Below are 17,911 nucleotides of genomic sequence, written 5' to 3'. Positions count from 1 at the left end.
CCCCTGAGGAGCAAACAGCTTCCTTCAGATCTCCTTTGCCAACCTGACAACACTCATCAACATCCTCATGAAGCTTTCCAGCCTGGAGTGTGCGATTGGTCAAAGCGTGACAAATCACGGCAAAGTCTATAAATGTAATAAGCAAGCGGGATGAATTACTTTTCGCATGGTTTCCAATGTTAAAAAAAAAAAACAACACCACATTTTGGTACTCTGTACCTTTTGAGTACCGGGCACTGAGGTAGGGTGTCGAAAGGACACGTCGATTGGTGAAACAAAGTCATTTTTCCAGGTGGCTGTTGTGCAAACATTGACGGAAGGAGACAAAGTGGTGCGGCCAATTTTTTGCGGACTTGCAGCAAAGCAGTGACAGAGGCTAAAAAAGGGAACGTTTGAAGTCGCCCTACCGATATTGCAACTTCGAAAGGAGCATCAGAGCGCTAATTGCCGACCCATTTTCAAAACAATTATGCATCAAGACAAAACTCAGAATTTGGACATGGTTTCAACTCCAAAATTCCACCTTCATAGGTCATGTTCCGAACCAAAGCAGGATCTGGGTCTTCTCTTCAGACTCGGATGCAGCAATTTTGCAGCAATTCTTGCACGACTGGAGGGACCCGAGTCTCGAGGAAGTTATTAACTGCATTTCCTGCCCCGCCAGGTAAGCACATCAAAGGCCAGCGCACGCACCAATGAAGGACGAGGAGCGAGCGCGGTGAAGATGTCACATTTATGCAACCGCACGCGCCTGCCGGCAGCCGTCAATCACGATGGAAGACGGACACTGCGGGACGAAAGGTCTGAATGTGCTTGTCACGTGTGTATTAGTTGACAAGTGGCTCTTTTGTCCTAAAAGTCAACTCATAAGAACAGTGAGTCTTCTGTCTGCTTTAAGGTATGCCAAAAATGCATTTTTAAATGCTTTGGCAGAATTTTACCAGGACAGACAAAAAAATATAGAATATAAATATAAAAAAATAGACAGGAAAAAAAAAGAATTCCTGAATTGACTGCAATTTTTTGCTAATAATAAAAAACAAATTATAAAATAAAATTATTATTATTTAATTTAATTTAAAATAAATATTTTTTTAAAAATTTAAAAATCACAGCGAGGGGCATGTAAGCCAAGTCGATATGCCTTGATAATACCGTACAGAATTTCACATGCTGTACATATTAGGTGTTATAAGTCATCTCTAATATGAGGCGCCAAAAAAAAAAAGTCATCCATTTTTAAAGTGTACAGATGTCATTTTAACACCATACCTACATACGGAGCAATTTAGAGAAACAAGGCAGACTATATGCTTTTTTTGAAATCACGGAAACAAAGCATGTTGGTTTCGCTCCTCTCGATGCGTTCCAATTTCCCATGTGGCCCCCTTTTTGCAAAATGAACTGCCCACCACTGACTCGGAATGATTGCGGCAGCAACCAGATAGACTCGAAAGATTTGACTCTTGGCTTTATCTCTGAGCCAATTTTACGGCCGGCAAGTTGAGAGACGGCGCATTCATACGCTTCCATCAAAAAAAAAAAAAAGCGATGAAAATGCACACTTCTATTTGTTGAAGACAAAGGACTGTCTTGACAGGTGGCCAAATTATCCCACAGGGCCAGCTGAGCTCTACCAAATATACCGTAAAATGCATGGAGATATTTTTTTTCTTTTCAGGTTGCACTCAGGAGGCTTGCTGAAGTCCAGCAGAACTATAAAAAGAAATGCTATTTTTTGGCTTCTGTCCACTATTCCGATCCAGAAAAGAGGCCGGCCGGAGCCCTGCAGGGATTAGTCAACAGCCACGAGTACCGTAAAATAACGCCTTCTGGAAAATGTTTATAACTGCCCAAATTAATAGTTTGTTTCAACCATCTTGCAACATTATCCTTAATCCTTGATTCAAAAACACAAAAACAAAGGCACCCAAAATGCACACGTCCATGCAAAATTCCATTGGCGAATACAAAGATTGTCTCTCTGTCAAGATGTAACACTCCAACATAGTTCCTGGTCACCAATGTACTACTTTTCTATTAAAAAGGGATTTGGCGCCATCTTGCGGGCAACCAAGGGCATTTCACATGTTCACAGCCAATTAGGCAATAAGCGACGTGTGCGAGAACCCGCTGCACTATCCTTAATCAATAATGTCATTAAGGTTCCCGATTGGACATTTGGTGATTATTTTATCTGTTTTCCTACGCAGCTTTGTTTAATTAAAGGAGGAATCATTTGCAAGTGGGCAATTTACAAAACCGCGTGCGGTGCCATAGCAGTCCAACACCCCCCCACACACCCCATAATGGCGCAGAAGTGTGCAGCGAGGAAGTCGATTGTCAATGCGGCACAAAGAAGTCGGCAACACAATCATTTGCGTTTCCTCCAGGGTGCGAGCCCGCGTTGCTCTCTGGGTGAACTCCGCATTGAGTCCAGTAATTAAGCTGCTACCCGCCGACGGGAGTATAAACAAACTGCTAGCGGGTCCTGAATGGAAAATTCAACAAAGCCATTGGGGAATTGGCGACTCAACGGGAAATATATTGAAACGCCATTTCAGAAAATACAGTCGCGGCATTTAGCAAGGTTGATTCGCCGCGTCACAGAAGCCTCATGGGACATCAAGACCCGACAGCAGAGAAGCGGGGGTCGAAGACAACCGAATGCTAGTTGGCTAATGAATCCACAAAATTCTGCCGAGGCTCCACCCACATCCCCGAGATGAAAACTCACATTTATTTTTTTTTACAATTGAGTTTAGCGTTACGTGATGTTTATAGTTTCCCGTTGTCGGTTTTCTTGGAGCTCCTTGATAGGTTGATTGTTGTGTCATGTTGCCACAAAGACCGAAAAACAGGTTTGATATTGTCGTAAGGCCAAGAACTAGGAAAAGTCGCAGTTAAAAAAGATTTCGTCACGTCTTGTTTAGATAGTCGCAACCGACGAACAAAACAAACCAAAAAAAACACCCCTCAAGGCCACAGCGGCACAGAGGCTGCTTTTGCATCTACTGCAACATTTGACCGCTCGCTTGATCTCATTCACTGTTGATTAAACGTCGGAGAGTCTCCCCCCCACCCCCCCAGCGGGGCCACATCGGCGTTTGTGGCGTGGCAAATAAGATCGGGCTCAAGTGCGCCGCTTCAGATTAGCCACGTCCTTGGAGTTCGTTTCATTACGACTCCTAGAGAACAAGGCGTCGTGGGGAATGTGTTGCTCGAGCGTCGCGACGCTAGCGCACTTTCTGTCTCTGGCAGTCTGGGAGATAAGATCCGGGCAGACAGAAATAAACACAAAAGTGTCGTCTTGGGGAAAAGAAGAAGGAGGAAAAAAAAAAGTTCCCTAAACCGCAAGTGTGATTGTTAGTCATTACCTCCAGGGGCTTGCTGTTAAAAATTCATGCTCTAGGTCCTTCCATGTCATGCTGGCTCAACTCAAAGAGCATTGAATATGCTTTGCTGGCGAGCCGTATGAAGTGGCCATGGCGTTTTCCAGCTGGATATCAATTAGATGCTCATTAGGCTGTTAGAGAGCGCCCCCCCCTCACCCTTCTCCAGGGGTTACCCACTGTTAGACCAAGTGACCTTGACCTTGAGGCATGGCTGAGACGCCATCTTTGCATCCTCAGGAGACGGTGTCACACGAGTTTCTCCTTCTGGCGATTCAGGAGGAAATATGTGTCGGGAGGACTAAAAGGGGAAAGAATTTGGAGAGTTTCAGCATCTGATAGATGTGTCAAGAGGCCTCTTTGGGAAATTAAAATATTAGCGGATGATTAGCATGATGACATCAGACGCAGCCACCTCAATTGTTTTCAGGTGTCGGGTCAAGGAGGTGGGGGTGGGGGGTCTGAGCTTGTAAAACAGGTCACCAGATTGTTTAACGTTGATTTGAAAACGAATTGCTTCACTGGCAGAGGTCGACGACGGTGGGAGTGTGCACGGGGAGCAGCCCGTGCAGCTGCAGTGCTGCTGCGGTCGGTCATCTGACATTTTGTTTGTGTGTATTTGATCCACAGGATTGTTTTTATTTTGTTTTTTTGGTTGGAGTGTGCACAGGCAGCTCGGGGAAACCACCTCGTCAACCGTCACGTCACCATCTGGCGGGGAGACGTACTGTGCCACGTAGCTTCAGAAAGGCGAAAAAGCAAGTGCCATGTGACGGAAGACTACCACGACAATGCAGATTTTCCAACGTAAACAAGCAAGACGAGCCAAGTGACGCATCGTTCAAGTCCAACTCAAGTCTCAGGAATACCACATCAAAGTCAAGTCTAGATTTTACAATTTAGCAGGCAAGTCCTAAAATTGCTGACTGAAGTTTGAGACGGATGCTACAAGTGGGGGACTCCCCTCGCTCTGGCCGTGGCTAAACCTAACCGTAATCATGCTAAGTAAACAAATAAGATGAGGAACACAGAACCCGCCACCCTTGATTTTACAGAGTGTGTAGTTCAGAGAGTTAAAAAAAAACGTATCTGAGTGCAGGGTCTCTATCACATTATCTCGCTGAATGGGGTGTAACCAGGTCAAGCTAAACACAGGACTTCCTTTAAAAGGCCCAAACATTATCAGTGACTACCGTGTGAGCCCACATGTGGAATTATTCTATTTCGTCCCGCCGCCCACCACGCCCCCTCCTCTGCACACAAAGCCGGAGGAAACAGCTGTGTTCACAACAACGACGTTGCTTGTCCTCGCACTGGAACAGGCCCTGGCAAATTACAGCCGAGGTTAACCTGCCAATGCCGCTCCACACCGCCAGGCTGAGGTCCCCCGCTGCGCGCATGGATGGAGGAGGACGTGGAACAGAGCGTCCATTTAGGTGCCACAGAGCGCCAGTGTGCGCGAGGGTGGGTCAAATCATGGTACTTCGGTGGTCCGCAGGGACTGGAAGAAACCCCACATTTTCTTTTTATTTGTTTTCAGGGTGGGGGAAGAGGCAGAGTGGGCAACGCATGCCTCATAAATTAACCCCCACTCCTCCGTTGACGACAACTACTATAACTGATACGAATGTTTTTGCACATAGTGAGCCTCCTGTGTTGTAAATATCCCCCTGTAATTGTTGCCACGCCACGAGGCTTTCTGCTGCACTGGTATCGCTTATAAATGTCACAAGGTGGCAGCAAAGGACTACATTTGTCTAAAAGAAACTCCTAAACTAACTTCAACACAATTTCTTGCTACCACGGTGGCACCAAAATATTGTTTGGTCCTGAACACAAAAATGGTGCAGAGAGAGTTCCAAAGAGTAAAATATTGTTTTTTAGCAAATAAGGCTGACTAGGTTCCAAAACAAATCAGAATTTTTATAGCTATGCAGGGATGGAAAGAAACTACTTGGACTGATACTCTTGGTCAAGTACTGCTGATTAATGCAGGGGCGGATCAATTCTAGTGAAGTACGGGACAGTGGACTACCCCAAAAATTTTGGACACCCGTGCTCTATTTATATCAGCGGCTGTATATAGAAATTCCTTAATAGCGACAGATGTTGAGAACTCGGTGTATGTTGGTTACGACAAAGGTTGGTGGCTCAACAATGCAAAACTGTTGACGTCATTGCCATAATTCCGACCGGGAAGTTCTCCGCCATGGCCGACGCGGCAGCTGGGTCCGAGTTCAGCAGCTGCCTAACAGGCTAACCGGGTCCTCTCTGAGGACTGCCCCCATCATGATTGGATGCAACCGAAAAGAGAGAATGCTCACAGCACTCGGGGGAGGGGATTAACATGATTTCATTAGTGCGACAATGTAATGTCATGGGTCTGGGAGGGTTGGATTCTGGTGTGTAAAACGCACCAGATATGGAGTAATAATTTTACTGGAAGTCAAAAGCGGGCTGACTTGTGTTACTTAAGCCAGCAGCTGTGCCCCCAACTCGAGCAAATGGCATTCGACTGTAATTCCGCATTCCTACTTGTAAAACACCAACAGAGGGCGTGGTTCATTCCGGCCCAATTTAGAGTGCCCACCTGAACGGAACAGGAAAAACTTGGTTCATTTTAAGACGACAGTCATCCCTCGCCACTTTGCGCATCAAGTTTTGCGGCTTCGGGTACCAAGTAACGGCGAAAAACGAGGGCAGTGCTGTATTTCAATCTAGTAATCAAACGGGCTTTTTGCATCAAGAAAAAAAGAGGGGGGGGGGACACAAAGTGCTATTGATCATCAAGTACGTCAAGTACACAGTACATGTTTGTGGTGTCAGTAAGAATACCCCAAACAAAGAGCTTTGATGTAATCACAGCCTCAAAACAAACACCGCATTCAGACATTTACTATCCTCCTAGAGGCATACTGTTACTTTTATGGAGCTGCAATGGGGGTCATATATTCGTATGGATCTTATATTGCCCACGTTTATTTATTTATTTCTTCCTGACAACAGATGGGCTGCGTTGCATTTTTTTTTCTTTCCATATTTAATTCCAAGAAGTATCTTCCTCTACCCTATGTAGGTCACTAATGCATTTCACAGCACGACCCTTGAATGCATCCTTGGTGCTTTCATTTAATAATGAATACAAGCATTCAAACAATATTAATGCTAGACAAGTTCAAGTTAAAGAATAACGTTTCAAGAATTTGTGGTCGTCTGTACTATTTTGACTTCTGATCATGAGATTGAGGTTGAGGCGTTGAATAAAAAAAATAGTAATTCCACAATGAAGGCCTCTGTCATGTAGTAATGAGATTGATATTTGAAGAAGTCCATTTGGGTCGCTGTGTAATTTGTGATAGAGTGAGGCGCTTAGAGTTAAGACATACGCATCGTTTCGAAAACCTGAAGTAGGCCTCGGCATCTAAGATGTATCGTTTCTTTGTGCGCGTTGGTATTGAAGAAGGTGGAAACAGCGGCGCGCTGTGATCCAGCGGGCTGCTCTTAAAATAGATCCTCTGATGAGAAACAGACAACAACATGGATGGATACAGTTAAAAAGAATGGGATTTTTTTTCTTTTTCTTTTTTAAAGCACCTTCCTTCACGCCACTTTTGTTCTTTGAAGCCTAATTGGGAAGCGGGGCTATATGACATATACAGAGCAGTTTCTAATCATTTCGATCATCGATCAAGAGGCACAAAAAAAAAAGAAAGAAAAAAAATGCTTTCTTGTACTTATGTTGGAGACACGAACGCTAACATTCCACTTGAGGAGCCATTTTGAAACGTTGCCTTTTTGGGGGGCGGGGGGAGGGGGATAATGACTGGAGATTGATTTTTGTATTCATAGTTTACACATCACCCTCATCGTCCGTTTGAGTTGCATTATGTTAGGACAGCTGAGTAATCGATTTTTTTCGAGATGATTTTTATTATCGTTTTTTTCCCCATGCAGCTTCTGTTGATCAAAGTGCATCCTCACCGATGTGCACTGCTTACACTAACAATGCGGCCTACTATGCAAGACCTGAAAATTGTCTGTCTTTACTCTTATGTATATATGTTTTGACTAAGAAGACATTTTTCCAAGACATTCTGGAAGAAACAAATATGTATGGCTGTTTGTGTATGCGTGGCTTGAAATTTGCTGGCGACCATTTCAGGGTGTTTCTAATTTCTTAAAACTGTGAACATGACAGCGTTGTTTATACGGTGGAAAACGAGACTTTGTTGTCACACAGAGTCTGACCAAATGATAAAAATGTTATCGAGAGGAAAAGTAGCACAATGGAAAAGCACGTAGACAGATGACAGGGCTTGGGAAGATAAGCAAAACCAACACGTGATGCGATCAGAGGACCCTTTGAGCCCAGACTGTCTTTTATCTACCGTGCTGACAGCAGAGACCTTTGCCGCTGCAGACCTACTTTTTCTGACACCACCTACTAACGCAAACCACGGGGGCTTGCAAAATATATTATCGTTGCAAAACCTACGATGGCAGACAAAATCTCATTAAGAGTTCAAAATGTGAGCATCCGGGATGGGGAGGGCATTAATTTGGTTGATTAGCAGGCCTTTGTTGCAACATGCTATGAAAGCACACACGGAGCAGATGTCACATAATTGCTTGTTGGCCTCCAGCCACTCAACAAGTAACAACAGCTTCTTGTCTTCTACTTCCTACCTTGACCGGGAGCACATGTAAACTCCATATAGTAAGGCTATGCATAGCAAAGCTCCAAACCCAGGACCTCAGAACTGTGAGGAAGGCATTCCAAACACAAGCCCCCCCCCCCCCCCCCCCCGCCCCCACGCTGGCCTTTTTAATTCCATCCATCCATTTTCTATAGTGCATGTTCTCATTAGGGTGGCAAGTGACCTGGGGCTTTTCCTGATTTGAGTATAGATGATTAGACTCTTCAATTAACTTAAAATGCTTGTTTTGGGAGAACGTGGACGGAAGACAACACAAAACATGCAGACCAAAGCGAAAAGGCTGAAACCTAGTTTCTGACCAAGGACAACTCAACTCTAGTCCCGTGCTGTCACTTGAGATTGAATAAAATCATAAAACACAGACTCCACGGTCGGTCACAGTGAACACACACATTTTGTTGAATTTAAAAGGGGTGCGTGTGAAACAACAATGCATGGCAGAGGTACCCAGTACAAAATAACATATGTTGCCCTGTGCAGACTAAATGAAAATGTGCTAGGCATTATCTCCAAGGGACAAGCTTCCTCATTAAAACCCATTCTTGGTGGGGGGTACCGTTTTGTCTTAAACGGGCTGGCTTGATTATGAGAACATAGGCTAGCAATATTAAAGTCTGTTGTAGAAACGTGCCCAGAAGAGGTAGGAAGTTAGAGTGTAAATAAAAAAATATATCGCTTACCTGGAGGTTTTTCCTTACACTCGGACCTTTGTTTTGCAGCCCGACTCTGGCATCACATCAGTGGCCGCGTCCTCAAGTCCCGCTTCCCGGCCGACACACGATATCTCCGGTGGCCCGTACCGAGCGACTCTGCGGTGGTTTGCCGCACCGGACGACGAGTCAGGACGTTCCCGGTAGCGACACCCATGGGACGACGGTTGATGAAGCGGGTGGGTTGTGTGTTTGACGGTAGTTTAGCTCGCCGTTCCGACCGGCTGGTAGCAACTAGCTAAGCCCCGCTGACGGAGGGAGGGTTCGGCCATGTGCGTCGGAGGTGCTGCTGGTGGCGTGGTGGTTGTTGGGGAGGGGGGGTGTTCGCAAATCACAGGCAGTCCCGAGCAAGCAGTGCCACGCAGCGTCGCAACAACACGCTGCTGCGGTCGATGACTTGCCGCCGCCTCCTCCTCCTCCATTCGACATGTCAAACTGCAGCAGCGGTCACGGTTCACTTCCGGTGGTGTACGGTATTTCAGAACAAACGCCCCAAACGACACTTTCAAAATAAAAAACCTATCGAAAGACGTGGTTCGTCAAAATGTCCCAAGGTCAACAATTATAGACTAGTCATGGTGAAATTTGACAGTTTTCCTCATGAGTGTGTTGGGAAAAGTTGGCGTACGTGTGCATTTAACCCACAAAACCGTAAGTGAAAACTAACTATAATTAAAATGACCAAACTATAATAACCCTGGTCAGGAGGGATCTTAAGTGTAGATTTTCGCTTTGGATTTTTAAGTTCCTCATGAGCAGCTGCAAATCAATCGGTTGAATAAAAATTGCGTAAGGGAAAGAAATGATACATCTTGGCTTGACATTTCACGTTGACTGCACTTTCAAAGATGGAAGCTGACAATTTTCCATTTTTAGGAAAGCAGTCAAGATGCCTCCGCCGCAGTAAGGCGACTGCTTAAGCAGAGTAAAAATGAGAATAAGATTAAAGTAAAAAAAATAAATTAACAAAATAAATAAGTGGGGTGAAACCGTGTGTGAACATAGGCAGTTGGATGCAAAATAGTAATTAATCAGGTTTGTAAATGCTGCGGAGGTGGATGACGCACACGGCCTTCCTGTAAAATCCTGATTAAACCACATGGAATGTCTTCCTTCCCTCACACCATTTAACTCAAATGTATCCTGCGAGTTTGACCTGAGAAGTATCGAGACAAAAAAATAAAATAAAATGTCAAGTATTGTGAATGCAGAATAGCCAAGCAGAGATTTTTACTCAAAGGAATACAAACTAAGAGGCATGGTTTTAAATAAATTCAATATATATATATGTATATATAAAAAATCATTTACCCACTGAAGCAGAACAAACTCCTACCACTTGTCTTTCCTTGTGTAACAGAGAATGCAATATGATTCGACACGTTGAGTTAACAGAAGAATAGCATTGATAAAGAGACTGCCACAACCTCAACACAAAAAAAGGTAAACACTTGGGGGACGGGGGGTGGAAAAACTGAGCGCAATTGATAAAAATAGAATAAAAAAAATATATACACAACTAAGAGGCGTAAGTGCAGCACTGGGCAGAATCAAGAAGCATAGATTCAGTCTAAACTTTGTTCAGTTCCATATTCTGATAAATCGGTACATTATATCTCTAGATCTGTTAACATGCAAGCTCAATGAAGCATACGGTCAAATACGCATGGCAATATACTTGGTTTTTTTTTGTTTGTTTTTTTTTATCATCTCGTTGGACATTTGTAAAATATGGAGAAAAAAAAAGTCTGTCCGTGTACAGTGGTGGAAAAACAAAATGTCATTTGCGAGAATGAGCAGTCAGGGATCCACTCATATTAGATAGTGTTTCAAATAAAAGAAATAAAGAAGACTACATTCATTTCACAGAACAAAGTTCACATACAAAAACCAAAACAAAACAAAATTCTAAATATCAGGTGAGAGTTTTAAATGTTCATCACGACCCCACTTATAGGTTTTTCTAATCATAACTCATCACTTGGTCCTTGGAGAAATGAAGAACTCCAAAGACACCTTTGCACAACGGAATACTGCATATAGATCTACTCACAACCGGGTCAAGGGAGGCTAGCTGCCGAAGATGGGAACGTCCACACGTACACGCGCTTCCCCTGCCGGCGGATCTTGGCTTGGCTGCATGATGGATTGCACTTCAAGTGCTGAGAATACAACCATCGGCGAGGCTGTTGGCATGTTTCGGTCCCCAAAAAGTCCGCTGGAATTTGGGAGTTTTCGTTCCCTGTGCTTCAAGAGGGGGAGGGTTCCCGCTTGCAGGCCGACAATGCTGGGATTCTTAATTCCGTGTGGACCAGGAGGAGTGGGGGGGGGGGGTCGAGATTGGAACGTTCACTTTGAGTAATCTCTTCTCTTTTTGGCACCTTGCCGTAAGTGATGACCGGTAAAGGGTGAAGAGGTCAGAGGGTGGACAGCATGAGGCTCAATGTGGGCGACGGCAGGGCTCAGGATGCATAAGGAGAGAGGAGGACGGGGGGAGAGGGGCTACTGGCTGCCCACCGTTTCACTAACCTCCACTTCGCCGGCGCCATCAGTGGCGGCGGATCCATTGTTGTTGTTGCCGTTTGCGGCAATTGCCTCGCTCCCGTCGCCCTCCTGCGTCTTCGCCCTCTTGGACGCGGGCGCCTCCTGCAGCTCGCCGTTCTGCCTCTTGGTGGGCAGGGACGCGGAGGCTGAAGCGTGGGTGGCAAGAAGGTGGAGGGGGTTTGCGATGGCTGCTTCGGAGGGGAAGTAAATGCGACAAGAGCAGCCATTACAAACCGAAAATTTCAAAGAGTTTTACAATATGACAACTTTAAATATGGTGAATACCAGAGTCAATTGCTTGGCTAAACTTTATACAAGAAACAAATGCTGCCCGTTGACAGTTGAAAAATCCGCATTCGTAACCGTGTGCCATTTTTTCTGTTTCTGAAATCCTGTGAAGCTATAATGTGTATTCCTTTCCATTGCCGTTTGCTTAATCATTCAAAACGAAAAGGAGGAGGGTGGGGGGCATGATGTCCTACTTGTTCACCATAAAGATGAATGAGACAGAAATCGAGACACAGCCAGATGATGGTGGTGAGAGAGTGGACGAGAAGCAAGGTGAGAGCGCTAAAAAGGAGACCAGGAGATGAAGATCGGAAGAGCGGGATACAAGCAGAACTGAACCACTTTATACAAAATACGACATATCCGAATAATCTTGAGCCATGTGAATGAGTTCCGTCTTGTGTGTTAGTGACATCACAAATACAATACAATACATCCTGATTTATAGAGCGCTTTCAATGTAATAATTCCAGTACTGTAACTATATATTCCCAGCGGGTCATAAAGACAGGTAGCCTACGGTATGTCTATTTAACATCAGGGTTGAGTTTTGAATGCATGTGACCCCCCCCCGCCCCCGACTCCCCAAAGCATGCTTATTTATGAATATTATTTTTTAAAATATGGTGTAATTGCACATCCACTCCAATAGGAGGCAGTGGCACTTCTTGCCAGAGTGAGCGCAGGGCGTATAAACACAATTATTCACCTGTGGCGGCCGAACTGATGGGGACCAGGTGAGTTCCATTTTGTGTGATGGCCTTTATGGGCAGCTGGTGCTGACCGAGCGGAGCCTGCTGCATGATGGTTAATGTAGTCAGGGGAGCCGCCTGAGCGCTCTGGATGATGCGGCCGACTCCGCCTATCGACGAGGTTGTGATGGATGGGAGCGTCTCCACTTTCACTGTGCACAAAAGGTGACAACGACGTCATCATCGTCGTCGTCGTCGTCATACGCTATCAGCAGGCAAACCTTTGATCTCTTGGTGCTCGCCACCTCCATTCTCCTGAGAGTCTGGCTTCACCATAGCAGCGGGATGCGCGGCGACAGGCGTCATGGCGACGGCGGGGATCTGGTGGACGACGTGCACCGTTTGCATGACGGGCGCGGGGCTAACCGCCGTCGTCACGATGGCCGGCGTCGCCACGGCGTAGGTCACAGGCTTCATGGTGGTCTGAGGCATCGGGCGTTGCATGGCGATCAATACGGGCTGGTTCGTGAGTGGAGCACCTGTTGGTGGTGGGCACGGGTGGGGAGTGATGTCATCGACACACACTTTGGTTATATGTTATGCAACCGATGGGCATCGTAACCGAGTCTCAACTAGAACGAGGTCTAAAATGCAGAAAAAAAAAGGAATGTCATGACATGAATTTGAAAACACAAATATAATAAATAGCACATAAGTTTCGTTGTTTTTTTTTTAATTACCAGTTGAGTTTTGCGCAAAGCGAGCCTCTTGGATGACGGCAAGTTTCGGCTGGACAGTGGCAGTTGGTGCTGGGGCTGGTGGTGGGGTACGCTCTGGTTCCATGGGGACCGGGGACCCTTCTCTGGAAAGGCTATCTGGGGTCTGCACGCCGCTGGAATGAGCCGACAGCGCCCCGGTGTGATTGGGAGAAGCGGGAGCGCTCCTGGAAAAGCGAGGATCAAAATAACTTCTCTGTGAATGAACGTGATCGAGCAGTCTGCTGTTATATTTCCGGGGTTAAGATGTACCTGGAAGAGAGGGGCCCCACGGGGGTCCTGAAGCAAGGCACCCCCCTTGGCCTGCGTTTCCTGAAGGCTTGTTCTACGAGTTTGCCTTCTGAAGCAGGGTCGATCCTCCAGAAGGACCCTTTGCCAGGCTCCTCCTGAGAGCGTGCTACTTTGATGAAGTACCGGTTCAGGGACAGGTTGTGGCGGATGGAGTTCTGCACATATAATTAAAAGATATACATAATGAATGTGTCATGAATATGTTAAGTCTTGACAAGGATCCGGGTGAACGGGCTCTCAATTATGGTGGACCGTAAAGAGCAGCTAGGAAGAGGTTTTTTTTCTGGTGAATTATGTTCACCAGTATGTACAAAATCTTCAACCCTTCTACAGCTGGCGTGTATGTTCATAGCTCAAGCTTGTCACCTGGAAAGACTGCGAGCACTTTCCGATTGAGACTCCCGCATAAATTTGTGTTTGATCTTAGGCCGTCTGCCATCGTCACGTGCATGCTGCCGCCGAGGTGAGTGCGTTGGATGACATGAGCGTGAGACAGTTGAGCAAAATACTTGATGAGCATTTTTTTTCTTAAGTGGGGGGGGATTTAGACTGGATTTGGACAATACACTAATAATTGTCGATTTGGATGTGTCATTACCAACAAAAAAGTTATCCCGTGATCCAATGCCAAATGATATTTCTGTCAGGTAGAATTGAACATAAAAATGAATTAATATCACCCGAAATGTGTGTTTGATGGCGATGAAGCTGACGAATCGACTTAAGTGAGCATGTAATGTATACAGGGGAGCAATTTTTGATTATTTTGCGATAAGGTATTGTGACATTTTGCCAATGACATCACGACACGGTGGGAGAATAATTTCATACAAAATGACATTTTTCTGTCTGACTTCCCATAAGATTTGATCTTTGTCTTTTGGTATTCGCGGCTGCTTACAAAACTTCCAAAACAAAGTCGGTCCCCCCTGCGGTACTATGATTTGTGATAAGCTGAATGAGAAACACAACATTCCCACTCGAGTGAGTGTGACACTGACCTGCCATCCTTTATCAGCTGTTCTGTAGTAGGGGTAATTCTTTGTGATGTGGGTGTAGATTCCATTCAGTGTCAGTTGTTTATCTGTGGCCATGGTAATGGCCTGGACGATCAGTTGTGCATATGAATACGGTGGTTTCGAGTCATCCTGTAGAGAATAACATGAGATGTGAGGGAAAAAATTAAAGAAAGAACAACAACCATTTTTCACACGCACACAAAGGTTCAATCGAGTTCTCTCTTCCAAAGTCTACCCTGAAGAGAGCGTTGGGCAATTTTTAGACTTCAATGAGTAACCAAGGGCTTTCTGAGCACATGAAAGGTTCGCTGAATTTTACAGCCGTCATTGTACAAAATACAAATCTCATTTCCAGTGGAATCGTACATCCACCATTGCGACCAATACTACTCACCTTTGGGCTGTCTTCACCTGACGCCTCCTTGTCATTTTCTGACTGGGAGTTATCTGCTATAAGGTCTGAGGCCAGGACCCGGCCGCTCCGATAGCTAGACAGTCCGGCCCCCCTTGGACTTGATGGGCAGGAGTTTGCAGCACTATGAAATGTAAAAATGTTAACTTCTGGCTTTTTTTCTGCTTACAATAGTCAAGTGACTAAAGCAATGAAACCACTACGTTGACTGACCTTAGGGTGCCTGTGGGTGAAGGCAGCGGGCTCATAAGGTGGGCAATATTGTCCGGAATGTTGATGGTCAGTGGGGAAATTTGAGGTTGCACCGACTTGACCGGCGATTCGGGCACGTTTCTCTGCTCTTTTCTTTCACTTAAAAGTGCGGTGAATGTGATTTTTATACTTGTGCTTGGGAATCGGAAGCAACATCTGTAAACAAACAAACAAACAAACACACACACACACACACAAAAAGCTATTTTTCAGAATATTGTTTTTTCACATTCCTACTATTAGATGAATGAAGATGACTATGCAATATCTTCCTGGTTTATTTTTAATTAAGTTACTCTTTGCGTCTGCTACTGAGCTGTTCCCATGAAATACAGTACCGGTAATTGAAACACAAGTGACGTTTTGAGTTTGCACAGGCTACTGGATGTGTGAGGCTGCGACAAGATTGAGACGTGTTAACACACCGACTGGAAACATGAAGCAAAGTTTGACCGTCAGATCAAATTAGCTGCAATAACAATTAGGATTTAACTAAACACCGGCCCAGTTTATTGGATACTAAACGACCACCATTACGTGTAAAATATGGTTAGCTTCAAGAATACGGCAAAACTGATTCGCCATTTTGTCCGCTTACACATTGTCATACGCGAATGTTTTGGCAACACGCGATGTTGCTTACTACCATGCTCGTGTGGCTAGCATGTAGCTGGGTGGAACCCCTTATAAATATGACCGACTTTAAAGAAAGTTCTGGATCAATCTTGGCCTATTAAGGGTTTCACTTTGGTTCGAGGATATTTGAATAATCTGACATCCCGCTCTTCAATTCGGCATACAACAAACAAGCAATTGAATGAAAATAAACCCCAGTTAGGTACATTTGTGCCCTAAACAAAATGAGATGACTGCAAATGAAGTGGGCAAGTGTGCTAATGTATCTGAGAGATGCGTTTTGGGTGAAAATATCCACACCGACTAAGACAAAACTGAAAAACGATCAAATTATTAAATGAACGGGGCCCTTTAAAATATTTGATGGGTTACGGGTACAAACATAATTCAAACTTGCGTATCTGGCATGGAGGTTTGTCGTGACGTTATCGCAATACAAACCCTGAGCGTTCATTGACACAGCACGTGCAACACCGCTGCCGGACAACAAAACAACAACACGAGACAACATAACGCACGGCACGGTGTAGGTTAAAGCGCGCTAATTCAATAATCTTACATTCGTGGAAGCTGCAGAGGTGGAGCCCCTCTTCTCTGGAACACCCCATCCACAAAAACCCCATTTTTCCCAAGGCATCGGAGGTAGAATTCCCCCGTGCCGGTACCGTCTTCGCTCGCCGTGAAAATCTCAAGGTGCCGCCTGGAAATGAAGCTTGAGTGTCCCATACTGACGTCCACTGATCCCTGCGAGGAGTTCCGACCAATGGTCACCGACCTTTTCTTCATCAAATACTCGAATTCTCGGCCCTCCAGCCGGGCTATCGCCGACCCCGACATACCGCTTACCACCGCCATTTTATGAGGTATCTAGTGGGTATTTGGAGTAGTGTTTGAGACCAAAACGTCCAGATAGATGCGGTTAAATGATGAGATTGCTTGACTTTAGGGGGGAAGAACGGGCCCAATTTTACAACGTTCAGATAGCAAGGAACGTGCCAGACCGGGGTTACCGCGGCTCCGACTCACCGCCGCCAAGCAAAAGGAAAAAAAGGAGCCCTGCGTCCAATCAAAAGCCGACAAACGGGCGGAAGTGATATGACCGGCGTATTATTGAACCAATGAAAAGCTACTCTGGGTCGGAATTGCTGTATTGTTTACCAATTGCAACCATAATAAAAATAGTTGAAGCAATGCGCGGTAGGTTGCGCTGCAGACTGACACGCAGATGAATGGAAGGGTGGAAGACTCGGCACTGCGCTCTGATGGAAGGGATTGTACATGGCTTCAACCTTTGTCTTCGATGTGCATGGGACCGATGATGACCGTAAATCTGTGTCAAAAAATCACAATGAAATTGGGAAATATGAACCGTCATTCAAGCAGAAGTAAAAGAAAAGTCACTGGAATAACGTACAGCTCGTCACCCTCGGTGCCCGATCCTGTTTTAACCATACCGTGTTAATGACCCCAATTACATTTGTTCAGTCGCTATAGTACCTGTATAGAGATTATTACTCATTGAGTAATAGCATTTACTAAATGCGATTGCTCATTTAGCCACTAGAGGGCAGTAGCACTATACGAGACATCACTCCGTGCACATATTGACCTCCCAGTAGAGGGCAGTAGCACTCTACGAGACATCACTCCGTGCACATATTGACCTCCCAGTTTTCTAAAATGGCGACAAATCGAGCTTTTGGGTCATGTGAAACCGACGGGAACAGTGAAAAGACTGTTTGATGTGCCCCAAGTGCAAGTCTGAGCTCAGGACTCAAGTGGGACTTTGAAAAAGTGCTGCAATACCCGCCCCAAACCACACCCAATTTGACATCCGCCAATCACGACGAGGCCCTCGTATATTTGCATAACCACGCCCACTTTCCCCACGTCTTGGCGGATCTGATTGCTCTATATTGCATAACCACGCCCACAAAAAGAGCCCACCAATCACCTGGGTACCTTTATCAGGTGCAGTTTCACCACGCTGGTCTTTGTTGTTGTGTTTATAATCCTCTGGACGAGTTAGAACTGGCAAAGTCAATACCATTTGCATACCTATCAACCTCGGACATACCTATCAACCTCGGCTAATAGCTGCCCTTATAAATTATTCCGATTCCCTTTACAAAGCAACAAAGGGGGTGGGGTGCCGGCTCTCATCGTTCACTTCAACAAGCC

The 17,911-nt window shown here is 45.4% G+C and overlaps 3 protein-coding genes across 6 annotated transcripts in view; all 3 read right to left on the bottom strand.

Annotated features, from left to right (window-relative positions):
- tanc2b (tetratricopeptide repeat, ankyrin repeat and coiled-coil containing 2b) overlaps positions 1–9,265 on the bottom strand; it is a 69,020-nt gene extending 59,755 nt beyond the window's left edge. For 2 of the 3 annotated variants that reach the window (XM_052070438.1, XM_052070439.1), the window contains exon 1: positions 8,791–9,264. The gene's annotated coding sequence lies outside the window, so the exon portion shown is untranslated. Of the gene's footprint in view, positions 1–8,790 lie in introns of all 3 variants that reach the window. The other variant, XM_052070437.1, reaches the window with a different exon arrangement.
- Positions 1–11,970, bottom strand: part of gngt2b (guanine nucleotide binding protein (G protein), gamma transducing activity polypeptide 2b) — an 84,465-nt gene extending 72,495 nt beyond the window's left edge. The window contains exon 1 of the mRNA XM_052070567.1: positions 11,958–11,970. The gene's annotated coding sequence lies outside the window, so the exon portion shown is untranslated. The remainder of the gene's footprint in view (positions 1–11,957) is intronic.
- On the bottom strand, positions 10,209–17,060 carry LOC127603837 (forkhead box protein K2-like). 2 transcript variants are annotated; one of them, XM_052070470.1, is made up of 9 exons: positions 16,290–17,060; positions 15,056–15,250; positions 14,825–14,966; positions 14,413–14,559; positions 13,373–13,566; positions 13,085–13,287; positions 12,626–12,883; positions 12,362–12,556; positions 10,209–11,555 (listed from the first exon to the last, which is right to left on the bottom strand). In XM_052070470.1, the coding sequence occupies exons 1-9, from the start codon at positions 16,583–16,585 to the stop codon at positions 11,323–11,325; spliced, it is 1,863 nt and encodes a 620-aa protein (XP_051926430.1). In that variant the 5' UTR covers positions 16,586–17,060; the 3' UTR covers positions 10,209–11,322. The 2 variants fall into 2 exon arrangements, with proteins under 2 accessions (XP_051926430.1, XP_051926431.1); XM_052070471.1 differs by having other exon boundaries at positions 10,209–11,552; positions 16,290–17,055.
- Between the last annotated feature and the right edge of the window lie 851 nt (positions 17,061–17,911).

Source organism: Hippocampus zosterae, chromosome 7 (genome assembly GCF_025434085.1).
Source record: "Hippocampus zosterae strain Florida chromosome 7, ASM2543408v3, whole genome shotgun sequence".
Taxonomy (NCBI): Eukaryota; Metazoa; Chordata; class Actinopteri; order Syngnathiformes; family Syngnathidae; genus Hippocampus; species Hippocampus zosterae.
Note: the sequence above shows the minus strand (reverse complement) of the source record. Positions and strands in the feature narration are given on the sequence as shown.